Below are 16,237 nucleotides of genomic sequence, written 5' to 3'. Positions count from 1 at the left end.
AGTGTTGTCTCCTTATTTGTAGGACTGCATTAACTCTTTTAGGAAATGCGTAAGGGGTACTATATATGCCTACATACAGTCCTGAGGAGAAAAACATTTGGGCTCTCCCTTAACCTCCCTAGCGGTTCATTTCTTTCCAGTTTTATATGTCTAAAAGCGGTACAGTGTTTTTCATGAAAAAATTATTTTACACTATGATATAATAGTATGAGTATAATAAAGTTTGAAACACCAAATCATGTAAAATCAATAAATTGAATAAATGAAAAAATCTATATAAAAAAAAAAAATACACATTATACTCATACTAATATATATACTGTAAAATAAATGTTCTTGAAAACAATGTACTGCTTTTACACATAAAAATACAATGTATTACATTCAATACAGTTATTTTGTATTGAATGCAATACAAATAGATTTTGAATTTCCCTCCCCACCTGCAAGGTACACACGCACGGACATCACCAGGAAGCCCCCGGTGACTCATCGGATGCAGAAGCAGGAAGAAGAAAGAAGACGGAGGTTGCGGCGCTGGATGGCGCGGGACGCTAGCGGATCAGGTAAGCGCTCTATTTACTAACCTTCCCATAGGTTTACATACCCCAAGTGTGACTCGGGGTTACCACCTTTAGCAACTTTTTTCTACCCCGAGTCACACTCTGGGTTACCTCTAGGGAGGTTAATAAAGGGGATTAGGTTGGGGATTAGTTAGTATTAGTAAAGCTGCGTACACACGGCAAATTTTTCTCGCCCGATAATCGGTATCGGCCAATTATCGGGCGAAAATCTGCCGCGTCCATCGTCCGACGACCGTCCTGGCGGATCCATGGACGATGGACGACGACCGATCCTAATGAAAGGGAAGGGGAGAGCGCGCAGCAGGGTGCCGCTCCATCGCTCTCCCCCTCCCCTCTCCATAGAGCATGAACGGTGCTGTATGTACAGCATCGTTCATGCATCGTGCAGTCTTTTCTCGTTGGAAAGGATCGTGAAAGATCCTTTCCAACGAGAAAAATTGCAGGTGTGTACGCAGCTTTAGTTAGTAGTATTAGTTTGAAAAAATAAAAAAAAAAACATTACCTAATTTTGTTTAGCAGCTTTGCCCAAATTGTTAGACTGGTTGTTGTTTACCTATGCAGCCAATCTAACAGGTTGGCCAGATTGGTTAAACATGTCTAGCTGGGATGAGCTCCAGTGATTTTGGGAGGGGGCTACAAACTTTTAGCCCCTTTCGTTCTTTGGCAAGAAAGATTCCATAGGTAAGACAGATAAAAATAACAATAAAAAAAAATTCAAATAAGAGTAACATACATATAACATAAGAGTAGTTAAATAGGTTTAAGATAAACCTGTTTCGGTAAAATAAGGTAAGGATAACAAAAGTTAAGTTTAAAATTAGGATAAATAAGAATAAACTTCATATAAATTAGGATAATATTATCTAAAATAGGATTTAGATAAATTGCGATGAAACTAAGATAAAATAGAATAGGGATAACATTCTGATATATTGTAGATGAAATAAGATTACATTTGAGCATATGAATGTAGAGCAGATCACACAGTCTATAGGATGAGGCCTACTACCAACACGCATCCAACGCTAGAAAAACGATGACTATCATCGAGTAGGTTAGATTAGCGTAGTTTAGTGTAGGTCCTGCCCTAAAAGAGTCTACCTTGTCGTGGTGGGCAGGCTTGTAATCAACTGGCCAAAATTGTGTCACAGAATAAAGAATAATTTCTCTCCTTTTATTTTTTTGGCCAGTTGATTAAACTAAAGGACTCTTGATCACTGATTACACCACAGCATGTGATAAAAAGATACAAAAATACATAACCAAGAAAAGATAATTATGTGTTCAATAGTTACCATTATTAAATAACAAATTACATGTAAAATGCACTTACTACACAAGGAAACCAAGTCAGGAAACCTTTTTACAAAAATGTATTTTGTTTTTTCCAAATGGAGTTACAAGACTGCTCAAAATGGGTACATTTCTTGAAGTACATAAACAATATTTTACAAATCATATAATAAAATAACTTTTCCCGACAGCTCCGTCAGCCTACAAATGGGTTAATCTCTCTGCTCCTCCTATTCTCAGGATTGTAACTCAATAAATTAGAGGCAACCCCAGTATAAAGTATTCTGTAATAATTGTATTGATGCAGTATTATGATATGAGGAGTTCTGTAATATCTGTACTGGGTCAGTACTATAATATAAGGACATCTGTATTATCTATATTCTGTCAGTACTATAATATAATGGGTTCTGTAATATCTGTATTGGGTCAGTACTATAATATAGGAAGTGCTGTAATATCTGTATTGGGTCAGTATTATGATATGATGAGTTCTGTAACATCTGTACTGGGTCAGTACTATAATATAAGGACATCTGTAATATCTGTATTGGGTCAGTACTATAATATAATGGGTTCTGTAAAATCTGTATTGGGTTAGTACTATAATATCTGTATTGGGTCAGTACTGTAATATAATGAGTTCTGTAAGATCTGTATTGGGTCAGTACTATAATGTAATGGGTTCTGTAATATCTGTATTGGGTCAGTACTATAATATAGGACGTTCTGCAGTATCTGTATTGGGTCGGTACTATAATATAGGGAGTTCTGCAGTATCTGTGTTGGGTCGGTACTATAATATAGGAAGTTCTGCAGTATCTGTATTGGGTCAGTACTATAATATAGGAAGTTCTGCAGTATCTGTTCTGCAGTATCTGTATTGGGTCAGTACTATAATATAGGAAGTTCTGCAGTATCTGTGTCTCAATATAGATGTCCTATTGTACATTCCTATCAGGCGCCCCTCTTGCGCCCTCTAGCAGCTGTACATGTCCTTATTTGTGGGCGGTACTGTAAATCTGGATGACCTTTCAGACTCCTCCCACAAGTACGAGAATCGATACAGGAGCTTTTGTTCTGTGGACGTGCTGACGCATGCGGCGGCTGAGCCAATGGGAGGCCGCGCTGGGAGGAGGGTGACAGGTGTCATGGCGGCCTCCTGGAGGTGCCGGTCCGAGGCAATGACCGGGTTGCTGTGGAGGACATGGGGCGCAGCCCGGTGTGGGACCCGGCGATCGGCGTTAGTTTGGCCGCGGTCACTTGTGGATTGCATCAGCCGAACATGCAGCAGCACAGTGTGTGTGGATCTGGGGGAGAGGTAAAGCATGGAGCAGGGATACACGTGGGCTCAAGTGGAGCTGGCCTGGCTGCTTCTCCTCAATGAAATGTCGGACACCCGGGCCGTAGCGATGTACAGACTGCTCCCTGGGGGGGCTCTGCTGTCCAGAAGCAAATATTGGCCATATTTTATAACTTTTTCTTCATATCATGTGACTCCTATATCATGTGACATGTTTCCCTATAAATATATAAATTATATGAATAAAGTCAGGATAGAGGGGAGCAGAAATCATTACTGTCAGATCTGTAGTCTGTGTCCCAGTTAGGGAGATTTTTCCTCTCTAATTGTCCTGATCACCAGTGTCACCGCGACTAAAAATGAAGGGGAATCAACAATTTCTAGTTGTCACCAGAACAGGAATAAAGAGAAAATCTTCCACTGGGGACACTTCTAGTGACGACTGTCTGTGGGAATTTCCCTGGCATTAAAGCAAAAAAAATTCTCCATGGATAACTTGTCTGTGTTCAGCACAGGGCGCCGCCATCTTCTGGGTGATTTCTGGCCATCTTCAATGCCCATGCCGGGATGACATAACTTCCATGCAGGAGTTCATTCATCCTGGCACATGCATGGGAATGCCAGGTTTCCTGGCAATCAAAGCTGAGGCTGCACAGGTTTTTGCCTTTTTTTGCACAGAAATTTATTTTACATTGTAGGCCTGTAATACTTAGGCATAAATCACCAAAATATGTCCAATATTTCATGAATGTAATAATAAACTTAAAATAAAAAAACAAAAATCTGTTAAAAAAATAGTTAAACATGTAATATAACTGTACAGTAGCATGTATAATATATATATATATATATATATATATATTATGAAGATTTCTTTGTATTGGACTCAATAGGGCTATTTTGTATTGAGACCAATACAAAATTATTTGAATTTCCCGCCACTCCCGCCACATTCACCAACATCATCGGGAAACCCCGGAGAACGTCTCTGCAGGCGCCAAGAGAGTCGTCGAAGAGGGAAGACACTGCCTGAGGACCTGCAGGGACCAGCAGGACGCCAACGGAGCAAGGTAAGTGGGTTTATTTTTAAGTTTTAAGTGGCCTTAAGTGTGACTGGGGATTACGGCGTTTAGCATGTAAAATCCACCCCATGTCAAACTTGGGATTACCACTAGGAGGTTTGTCTAGGGCAGTGATCCTCCCCCCTTTCATTACCATCAAGGATGGGGCACCAGTCTTTCCACTGACACCAACAATAGGGCAATATTTCTCCCAATAACATGAGAGACCGGGTAACGTTTTCTCCTAATAGCATGAGAGACCTAGTACTATTGATTCCACTGACACCATCCATGGAGTACCATTTCCCCCAATAACATATGAGGTGGGGTACTATTTCCCATACTGGCACCAATGATTGGGCAATTTTCCTTCCAGTGACACCAAAGATAAGTCATTATTACACCCACTCACACCAATAGGACAATGTTCCTTCTACTACTCACCCACAAGGTTCAGGCCATGTTTTATTTCAGCCCTTGGAACATAGTTTACTAAAAACAAAAGAAATAGATAAATAAGGTAGAAAAAAACCTGATTGGCAAAGTTGCATTGATTTTAGTAGAGCAGTTTTAGTAGTAGCAGTAGAGAATTCAGAAGCTGCTTTATGACGACTTCTCTCAAATTCCCCATTTTATATTCAGCCAACAGACGCCTTTGACAAGAACACCCATAAACATGAGCCTTGATACTTGTCCTAATTTGGGGTCACAGATATCCTTCAGCCCGCCATATACACTGTTCTGTATTTAGTAATCACTTCTAATAACATAGCTGCTAGTTCCTTTGTATTATTAGATAACACCCACATGGGCACAGATTACTCCAATCCGTCATAACTAATTAGATGCGGGTGTGTGTGATCAGAACAAACCAAATACCCTAAGTGCAGCAAACAGCCAAGGCTATAATTGCCCTATGGCACATTGTATGAGTAATATAACATTGTACAACTAAATTCTAATCTGTATTTTCTATTAACAGGAAACTGGAAATTTCTACTGGCAAGCTGGCTCGTTTTGCAGATGGATGTTCTGTAGTGAAGGTAATCTTAAGCATGCTACTAAACACAATGAAAGTATTTTAAAGTCAAAGATAAAACTTTTTAAATTCATGATTGAGTGGGGGTGACACCCAAGGAAGTTTGTTTTGCCATCTGTGTTCCTGCTAGGGATAATGGTTTTTTTTTTTGACCTGTTGATCATCTGTAACCAGGACAGATAGGGAAAATCTAAACTTAAATAGAAGAGGGCAAACTATTCAATTGGAACAAATGTTCCCATCCCAAATGTCCAAGACGGGAATTTCAGTTCATACATTTTCAATAATGTAGGGTAGAATCATTGTCCTATTTTGGGTGCCTGACTGGTGCTTCCATTTTTGGGGGCCTACCCAGTGCCTCATTCTTTAGTGGATGGTCCAGCCCCCCTTCTCTGCTCACCTGCCAGTGTCCTCTTGAGAATTCAGAAGCTGCTTTATGACGACTTCTCTCAAATTCCCCATTTTATATTCAGCCAACAGACGCCTTTGACAAGAACACCCATAAACATGAGCCTTGATACTTGTCCTAATTTGGGGTCACAGATATCCTTCAGCCCGCCATATACACTGTTCTGTATTTAGTAATCACTTCTAATAACATAGCTGCTAGTTCCTTTGTATTATTAGATAACACCCACATGGGCACAGATTACTCCAATCCGTCATAACTAATTAGATGCGGGTGTGTGTGATCAGAACAAACCAAATACCCTAAGTGCAGCAAACAGCCAAGGCTATAATTGCCCTATGGCACATTGTATGAGTAATATAACATTGTACAACTAAATTCTAATCTGTATTTTCTATTAACAGGAAACTGGAAATTTCTACTGGCAAGCTGGCTCGTTTTGCAGATGGATGTTCTGTAGTGAAGGTAATCTTAAGCATGCTACTAAACACAATGAAAGTATTTTAAAGTCAAAGATAAAACTTTTTAAATTCATGATTGAGTGGGGGTGACACCCAAGGAAGTTTGTTTTGCCATCTGTGTTCCTGCTAGGGATAATGGTTTTTTTTTTGACCTGTTGATCATCTGTAACCAGGACAGATAGGGAAAATCTAAACTTAAATAGAAGAGGGCAAACTATTCAATTGGAACAAATGTTCCCATCCCAAATGTCCAAGACGGGAATTTCAGTTCATACATTTTCAATAATGTAGGGTAGAATCATTGTCGTATTTCGGGTGCCTGACTGGTGCTTCCATTTTTGGGGGCCTACCCAGTGCCTCATTCTTTAGTGGATGGTCCAGCCCCCCTTCTCTGCTCACCTGCCAGTGTCCTCTTGTGCTGGTGCCAGGACAATGCGCCCAACATGGTGTGGTTAATCCGGTGCAATATACCAGGAGGTATTCTCTGACTGTAGCTAGAGACCCGGAGATAGCTAAAACCAGCTCTTCTCTAATTGCCTCTCTTTTTACAAATTTTCTGACTGCAAACCTAAACCATGATTTGTCTGTTTCATTCCTTATTCTTCATTCCATGCTAAATTCTTTGTAAATTGAAGATCAAAGGGTAGCATCTACTTTTTATTACTACAATGCTCTACTATAAATGAAAACAATTGATCCCCTAAAAAAATGAATATATAGCAACAAGCCACATCCCCAAATAGTACAGACAAGGAATATGAACAAAGCTGAACTATCTTAGGGAAAAACATAAAAGTTTGCTTAAAAATTGCACGTATTTTTATTAATTTCATCTTTTTAAAATGGCAGTCGCCAACCTTTCGGAGCTCACAGAACACCAAATTCATAATTTTAAATTCTCGCAGACCATCAATATGAATATTGTTGATTATTGATCTTCCTAATGATGCCTGACAAGGACTGTGGAAGCTCTGACTATTGTTACTATTAGCATTAGTTGCATTATCTTTGGTATTACTAAAGACATGCAAAATATTTATTTGCTTTTCCTCACTCGTTATGGGTTTATTTCATTACAATCTAGGACTAAACAAGAAATGATAGTTATCAAAGTCAAAGTATTTGATACCGTTAAATATACCAGAAAATAACCCTGTTAAGGTCATACTTACGTAAAAGATCATCTGAGAAATAAACAAATAAACTAAAGCAATCGGATGATGATCGGTATTTGCAGAGCGGGGTGACTGTTGTAATGGTCAAAACAATACTGAAGCGTACGGCTCGGCAACGGTTGCCTCATACAACTTAGGGCTACACTTGAAAATTGTCATTTACAATATGAATTTATTAGGATATTATTTTTTTATTAATAATAAAACATAAAAAATTGCAAACAATGTCCAAATGTTTCTGTAGACCACCAAAATTTTCTTGGAGACCACTATTTAAAAAAAACATTAAAAGCATACAAAATGTGCATAGTCATAATACAAGGTTTGTTCATTGAACCCTTACGATTGTGAATCCATATATAACCCCTATAGAATATCACTCACGGTAAAAGAAATCACTAGAAGGGGAAAAGTTTCACTTGACGTGTTTCACAGAACTTAAGTGGCTTCCTCAAGATTGAATTGTGTACATTGGAGGGTTCAGTACCTTCTTGTGTCCAAGGAGTATAGGTTGTTTCATTGAACAAAGCTACACACCAAGCATGGAGCAGGGGGGAGTTCAAATGGCAAAAACAAGCCATCAACCACAGGCAACGAGATGATATAAATGTTCCAGCTATGGAACAAACCAATGGCTGAGATGGATAGCCAAATGAACAATTGATAAGAACCAACAATTAAAAAATTGAACTGCTGAAGCTGCCAAAAAGGAAGATCTGTCTCTGCTGTTTGGTCTTCTAAATGCATTTTCCCAGGATATGTAGATTTGGATAGAGTAAGGTAGGTATTTGGTAACTAATATGGTTATACATATAGTGGATGTCTTTTTTCCCCCTCCAGGTTTTATATATACATGCATTAATAATAATAATTTGATTGTTTTTTAAGATAGGTGACACGTCTGTAATGGTAACTGCCGTGAGCAAAACCAAGCCATCACCATCTCAGTTCATGCCATTAGTGGTAAGAAAACATTTATTAATTTACATAATAAAAATGTATATAGCATATTCTTCTTTTTCCGCTTTTCTTATTAGCCCCCTGGTTACAATCTCACTACAAGTCTTTGTACACATTCTGTAATAGTGATCTAGGATATGTTTGTGTGCTTATTTTATTTACCCCAAATTGGGTAGAACTGCTGTATTCTAACTGCTATTATTCTCATACCTGGCTGAATGTGGCTTCTCTGTAAGGGCGCTGGAATAGGTTATTCTACCATGTTAATAAGAATGTCATGAAAGCATTATTGAGTTTGTGGAGTGTGTACTTTTTAGGTTCGTTGTGACAAGCTCTCTTTTTGCCGCCCTTTTTTCGCCTAGGTAGACTATAGGCAAAAGGCTGCTGCTGCAGGAAGGATACCTACAAACCACCTACGAAGGGAACTTGGCTCCACCCCTCATGAAATTCTTACCAGCAGGATAATAGGTACTTGTTTGCTTTACTGATATTTTATAACACCAGCATTTGGTATACAGAATTGTGTAAGTTCTTTCCCCAGTGAATCTGTCAGTCTGCTACCCATTCACCCTAATACAATCTGACATGGGTGCATTAGAGCCAGTTATGGTTAATAATTTTCAGATATTGTTGGGTGAATGTGAAAACAACCTGTAAGCAATATTGGGGAGACTTATAAGGAATAAAACTGGGTACAGGTTGACATTCAAAAATCTGTCAACCTCCAGACCTGAGGAGTGCCGTATAATGCTGTATATATTTAACAGAAATGGACTACCTGTACAGTCCTTTAAATGAATGCTGAATCCTTAATGGGCTATACAGCAGAAAATGATTGAGAAGGAATGAGCAGGAAAGCACTTGGCTAGCAAGACCCAACAGCTGATTCTGGAGCACAGCACCATCAAAACATAAACGGCACCTCCAGAAAACAGTGTGAATTTGAAAATGCGCTCCGAAACCCATGCAAGAAATCTGAGAGAACCGGATTATTTGTGGCCGGATTTTTGAATGTCAACCTGTATATCCTTGCAAAATATGCTCGGGTTAGGCTCTTTTAAAATACCATTACAGATATATAAATTTTTGTTTGTCCACCTTAAATTACATAAGTAATTAGTAGTATAAGTAAATAGTACATAAATATCTTCATTTGCCACGAAGAGAGTAGTTAATTGCTTAAAGTGAAACTGTAAGCAGTAGTTGGTGAGTTTCTGCCATAATCAGCAAGCATGCACAATATGCTGGCCGATTATGGCACATACTTACCTGTGTGCAGCGGCCCTGCAGTGATACTGGGTACAGGACCACTGCATCAGAGGAAGCCGCCATCTTCGCTGCGGACTTTGAAGTGAACAGCGAACTGCTTTGGCCATTGGATGGCCACTGATGATGTAACTCCATGCACTTCATTTGTCTCTGGCATCTGGCTCTGTATGAGGAACTTCTGCACACAGAGCTGAGGTCTACAATACACAGTGTAGAGCTAAAACAAAAATGCCACCAGGAGCCAGGGCTTTATTTTATTTCTCCTTGACAGTAAGCACTGGAGGTAGTCCCCGGATTAAGGAAATCTGATATATAGACGACTCCTAGAAAGGAACGGGGCTTCCCTGCTCCCTTGTGTGCAGGACAGTGGCTTGGAGGTGGCGGTTTGCATGACTTGCTGAAGAAATCTTTTGCTAAACACAGCTGAGACTGAGCTCTTCTGCAAGCTCTTGTAACTTTTTAATGACCAAGACAAACGCTGCCGTTGTTTCTTTTTGTATATCAAAGCACAGCTTGGTCCAGAAGTTAATGAATTTCTAAGCTTCATAAAATTTTTTTTTGCTTTTGTTTGTGATTAGCTCACAGAGAGGATTTTGTACAGTAACTGACACCATGCTGCCTAATGATATGTTGAGACAAACATCTGTCCTAGCTGGATTTTGTAAACTAATGTACCTGTTCCGACCTACATACAAATTCAACTTAAGAACAAACCTACAGTCCCTATCTCATATGTAGCCCGGGGACTACCTGTACTTGCTGGCCACTTTTAGTGTTTACTTTAAGTAATCAATCAATTTATTAGCTGGAAGCCACTTACAGCTTTTTTAAATAAGTTACTTCTTATATAAAAAAACATATTTACATTAAAGTGTTTTCAGTCAGCATTGTAGTAGGTTTTGAATATCATTTCAGATAATATTTCATTCCAATCATAGTCTCCTGGTGGTAGTAATGTGTTGCATTAATTATGCATATCAGCTCCTTCTAAAGGAGTCAGTGCAAATAATCCCTGCAGGTAAATCCACTTGGCCAGCGAGTTTCTGGTGTAAAGAAAAAGAGCACTTACATCAGCATGGACAACAAATGGAATTAGGTCAGAAAGATATTTAAAACCTATTACAACCCTGAATAACGGCACTTCTTTTTAAAACGCTTTGGGTAGTCTCATGTGAAGAAGCTGTTAAGACGTTTGCCCCTACCAGCTATTGGATATTTGTTAACTTTGGATAACTTTGGTAACAAAATTGACAGATAACATTATTCAGAATAACAACATAAAAGATATTTTATTTTTCTTTCTAACAAGTGCAGAAATACATTTAATCTACTATGACTGACACTTTTTGCAATTGAGAGTGGTTGATTGTTGCCAACTCACTAAGTAACGGTGGGGAAAAAATGGCAGCCTTTGTCTTTTTTTTTCTGTCTGTATACTTGTGCTGGCCAGTGACATTTAGTGTTGAATTTAGAACTGACAGTAGTGCATTCACACAAACGTCATGCAAACAGGACACTTGATATATATTTGATTTGGTTTCCAACAAAATGTAGTTTCTATAGGTATGAGGGGTAAGAAGCACCAAAGCTGAAAAGCATGACATCTCTCAGGGAGAGGTGTGAATGGAACTTGAAAGGGTGATAATGTATAAAAATTAAATGTGTTTGGTTTGATCATACCATACTCAGCTATCGCACATTTTATGCGGGTTGTAGATCTTGTGTAGCAGGAAATCTCTTGTGATTGATGCAACTTTTTGTTCACAGATCGGTCGATCCGTCCCTTGTTCCCAAGTGGTTACTTTTATGATACACAGGTTAGTCTTATGCATTTTTAAAATGAAATACGTCAGTAAATATTATTTTTTTGGTAAATATATAGTGTGATTTAGGGGTTATGAATAAATGTTTGTTTTAATGCCTTTTCAAACATTATCTTCCTCATCAGATCCTGTGTAATTTATTAGCTGTGGATGGTGTTAATGATCCCGAAGTGTTGGCCATAAACGGAGGTACCAAGTTCTGTTTCTATCATAACCATAACGCTAATTAATGTACAACACTGCATAATATGTTGGTGCTATATAAATCTTGTTTATTAATAATAATAAAATTAGGGCATCACAGTGGCTCTGGGGTAAGTGCTCTGGCCTTTGCAGCGCTAGGTCTCAGATTCGAATCTCGGCCAGGACACTATCTGCATGGAGTTTGCAGGGTCTTCCTGTGTATGCCTAGGTTTCCCCCGGGTACTCCAGTTTCCTCCCACATCCCAAAAGCATACAGTTAGGTTCATTGGCTACCCCCAAAAATTGACAGTAGACTTTTTTAAAGACATATGACTTAGTTAGGGAGATTGGATGTGGGCCCCTTTGAGGGACAGCTAGTGAAATGACTATGGACTTTGTACAGCGCTGCGTAATATAATGGCGCTATATAAATACTGTGTAGTAATAATAATAATATTAATAGGGGTCTTTTTATAATGCAGTAAATCTGACATTCTGTCCCCGAAATGTTCTCAGGTGGAGAATCTTACAATATGGTGTTCATTGGGAAGAATGTCACCCTTACCGATGGCCAAAAAGATCTGGTGTTAATTAAACTGACCTGAGAATACAAATCGCTCAATGAACCTTTTTTTTTTTTATGTACTACTACTAATAATAATAATAATGTATAAACCTTTTATTGCTGTTCTTCCTTTAGCTTCTGCTGCACTTGCACTGTCAGACATACCATGGAATGGACCTGTTGGTAAGTAACAACATATACCAGTTATAAAACATTGTTTAATAACCCTACTTTTTTGGTTTTTGTCAAACTAAAAAAATGTTTTTATAAAACTGAAAACAGATTTATTGTTATTGATGGAAGTGGAGAATTATTATACTTTTTTTTTTTTAAGCAATGGCGAGTTACTAATTTAAAAAACTCTCTTTAAATAGCAGACAGTGTTCAGCCACTAGACATTTTTAATTTCTGTTGATGTCCCCTGTTGGATTTCTTCCTATTTGTCCTGATGTCAACAGGACAGAATAAAGTAGAAATACAAAACTAGTTGTCACAGGAATAGGTTTAGAGATGAAATTGTGTTATTCTAATGCTTTATTTATACTGATATCTTGGATTTTTTATTTCTATATTTATGGTCTTCCACGTCCCATTCAACTTGTTCCTACTTTCTGCTCTTTTAAAAGAGCCCTTAAAATCCATCTTTTCAAACTTGCCTACCCTCCTTCTGTCTCTTTAGCCCTCTCTATCCACCCACCATTCCATATCCCGCCTTCTATTGTTTGCTTCTTTCCCATCTCCTAGATTGTAAGCTCCTTGGGGCAGGGACCTCTCCTCCTCCTGTGTCACTGTCTGTCATTTGGAACCCCTATTTAATGTACAGCACTGCATATTATGATTAATAGTTTATTAATAATAATAATAATAATAATAATAATAATAAAAATTTGGCTCACAGCAGAAATCGCATGCCTTGAAGGGAGGAGTAGTCAAGTTAATTATTGAGGCTTACATTGTGGTGTATGTCAAGCACGCTCATAACAATCCTCGTATAAGTGCAGGATGACATTCAAAAATCCGGCAACCTCCGCAACTGAGGAGTGCTCGTTTTTCAAAGGTTTTTTAAAGGTTATATATGCTGTATATATTAAAAAGAAATAACACTAAAGGAAAAGCAAATTAAATTTTAATGTTCACCAACTAAATAAAACAGTTTTTACAGAATTTTAGTTCAGCTAAACAAAACAGTGCCCCAGAATTTTAATCATTACTGTACCCTCAAAAAGAAGCTAAATAGCAGATGGGCTGTCCAGGATGATCATCTTCATGACTGACAGTAACAGCATCCTCAGCAACAGGGACAGCTTCATTTTATGGAAAAGCAAGACCTAACAGCTGATTCTGGAGTACAGCACCATCAAAACATAAATGGGACCTCCAGAAAACGTTTGAAAATGCGCTCCTAAACCCATGCCGGAAAACTGAAGGATCCGGATTATTGGTGGCCGGATTTTTGAATGTCAACCTGTATATACATTGCGCTGTGCTAAGTGTAGAACCATCTTTACGAACCGGAAACAAATACCTTTCAACATTTGGAAATACTTTGCTTTATAGGTAATTAATTTTAGGCATTTTTTTAGACTAAAAGATCTCGCTATTGTTACTTAGTCGAAGAAGTTATTTCAAGGTTCTGTTGTGATTTTTCTCTTTTAAGGTGCCACTAGAATTGGTTTGATTGATGGAGAATTTGTTGTAAACCCTACCAGAAAACAGATGGCATCTAGTTTATTAAACTTGGTTGTCGCTGGAGGTCCACATAGCCAAGTAGGTAAGAACCAAATATTGAGTTTTGAACCAATCTGGTCTCGCACTGCTGGAAAAATGCCCAGCCCCATAGGATAGCTTTTTTTTTTTTTTTTTTTTTTTTGTCTTGTCAGATCAGGAAGAATATCTGAACCTGAATTCTCAGGCTCACTTATCAGTATCATCCATTAATGGATGGATTAATTGCACTTTTACTGTTAATATTTTCTTTTTTATTAATTTGCTATTATGCAAATGGCGGAAGGACATCCAGACTCCGCTTTGCTGCAGCATTAGATTTCTTGGTGCTTGCAAAGAGTGTGGACAAAATAAAAAAATCTATTGGTTAGGCTCCTAGCAGTTAAAGGGCAGACACATTGCAGTGCTCAACACAGACTTTTTTTGAAGCTGCATGGGAAGAAGCTGTAGGTGGGTGGCAGCCTATGTATTGCGACCCAACTTGTTAGTAACCACCCAAAAACAGCCGGGTGGTGCGTCCCAGCTAAAGGGGGCTGGGGAGAACACTGCATTGGAATGCCACTGCACACTCGTAGCAGCTCTGAGTGTGCATTCTAGGCCAGAAAACTTGCTCAGTCTGTTTGGGCAAAGTCAATCACTTCTTGGTAGTCATTTGAGCTTGCTTGCACCCTTCCGCCTCTGCACATTTATGTTGGCCAGTGAGGCAGCAGACACTTTTATTTCACAGCCTCAGTTATGGGACCTCACGTAATATGCCCTATATGTATTGCTACAGAAGCCTGGCAGTACAAGATATTTAGTGACTGCAGCTGTTCTCCTGGTGTGGTTAGAGGTTGAGACTGGAAACCTATTGCCAGATCAGAACCTTTATATTTCTTTACAAATCAATACTTCTGCTGCTCATCGCTGGGATTGGAGGGACAGGCAATTACCAAAGGAATTCATGTGGCCCTGGAATCTTAGATTGTGTCCTTACCATTCATTGACGCTCCTCTTCTGTTTCAGTGATGCTTGAAGCTTCTGCAGAAAATGTGTTACAACAAGATTTTTGTCATGCTGTGAAACTGGGAGTTAAACAAGCAAATCAAATAATTCAAGGTATACAACAGCTAGCCAAAGATCACGGGAAACCAAAACGCGTTGTACAGAAGATGTTCGTACCTTCTGAAGAGATTATCGAAACTGCAAGAGGGTGAGCCAAATCCTGCTTTAAAAATACATAGGTTACTCTTTTTAAATATACATTTTGTAATATGCAAATTGCCTGGCTGTTATGGTAATCAAAAGCTTATTATGATGTATTGATGTATTACATAAATGTAGATGAGCAGTCCAGCCTTTCCTCTGACTTCACTAGCTGAATGTTTGTTTTGAGAGACATCCAGGAATATGTCATTCGTATCAGCAATGTCAGCCACTTAGAGCTGCGGTGGTCCGCGGCTCGGGGCGGTGTGCACCATATCCTTCGTTTGGATTGCAGGCTCAGGCTGGTCGCCCACTCTCCTATCTCAGGCTCAGACCTGTGATGGGAGAGTGGCCAGTTTCTGTCATCATGACGTCAATCTGGGGGAACGTCTCCTACCATTCGAGTAACATAAGGCTCCCCGCGCATGCGCAGTCCAAAGTTTGTGAAATTGGTGGTCCGTGACCTCCAAAAGGTTGGTGACCACTGTCTTAAAGTATAAAGTGGAGTTTTGATCTTAAGCCATTGGGCCAGACATTTTGTTAACAGTCAAGAATTCCATAGGCACCAAGTCTGCTTCATCTCTGTTGGTATCTCATATCCAGGAAGTGGATATTGACCATTACAGATCACAATTGGTGTTGACCCCATGGAGAGAAAAGCAGGTAAAGCCATTCTCAGAGGGGTAACATGCCCCTTACCAAAACCCTTGGTATGTCTTCAGACAACAACTGCCCATTTGTGGACATTGTAATACATGATGACTCTTTTATACATTTCAATAAACCACCACTAGATGGTGCCATTGGTTATGTATTTCTGCTGTTGTACATAATGATTTCTCACAAGTTGAGGTCCCTAGGAAGATGTGCAAAGGAGTAAGACAAACTACTAGGCTGCCATTGCTGAACATACCAATCGTCTGTTACAGTGTTTCTTATCCAGGGTTCTGCAGAACCCTAGGGTTCCTCCCGAGATTGTTACATTATCCTTAAACCATGAGCAATCTGTGCCTCTCAGGTCGTTTTAGGTGCCCTTTTGGCTATCTGTAAGGGAGAAATTCTTCCCACTAGCCAGCAATGTAATAGGCGACAATTCCATCCACCATCATGCTAATGTACTGTGAGCTGTGGATATAGTATTTATATCTTAGTTTCCCTAAAGACCTGAAAAGTATTTCAAGATTTATTCCATGTAAAAAAAA

At 39.0% G+C, this 16,237-nt stretch overlaps 1 protein-coding gene across 1 annotated transcript in view; it reads left to right on the top strand.

Moving 5' to 3' along the window:
* Nucleotides 1–2,985: 2,985 nt before the first annotated feature.
* The window catches only part of PNPT1 (polyribonucleotide nucleotidyltransferase 1), a gene marked incomplete in the record, with an annotated part of 26,729 nt that continues 13,477 nt past the window's right edge, over nucleotides 2,986–16,237 (top strand). The window contains 9 exon segments of the mRNA XM_072410269.1: nucleotides 2,986–3,198; nucleotides 5,224–5,284; nucleotides 8,214–8,288; nucleotides 8,648–8,753; nucleotides 11,322–11,371; nucleotides 11,503–11,566; nucleotides 12,261–12,308; nucleotides 13,783–13,896; nucleotides 14,856–15,042. Coding sequence (XP_072266370.1) covers nucleotides 2,993–3,198; nucleotides 5,224–5,284; nucleotides 8,214–8,288; nucleotides 8,648–8,753; nucleotides 11,322–11,371; nucleotides 11,503–11,566; nucleotides 12,261–12,308; nucleotides 13,783–13,896; nucleotides 14,856–15,042 — 911 coding nt within the window.

The sequence above is a fragment of the Pyxicephalus adspersus genome, chromosome 4, assembly GCF_032062135.1.
Source record: "Pyxicephalus adspersus chromosome 4, UCB_Pads_2.0, whole genome shotgun sequence".
Lineage (NCBI taxonomy): Eukaryota > Metazoa > Chordata > Amphibia > Anura > Pyxicephalidae > Pyxicephalus > Pyxicephalus adspersus.
Note: the sequence above shows the minus strand (reverse complement) of the source record. Positions and strands in the feature narration are given on the sequence as shown.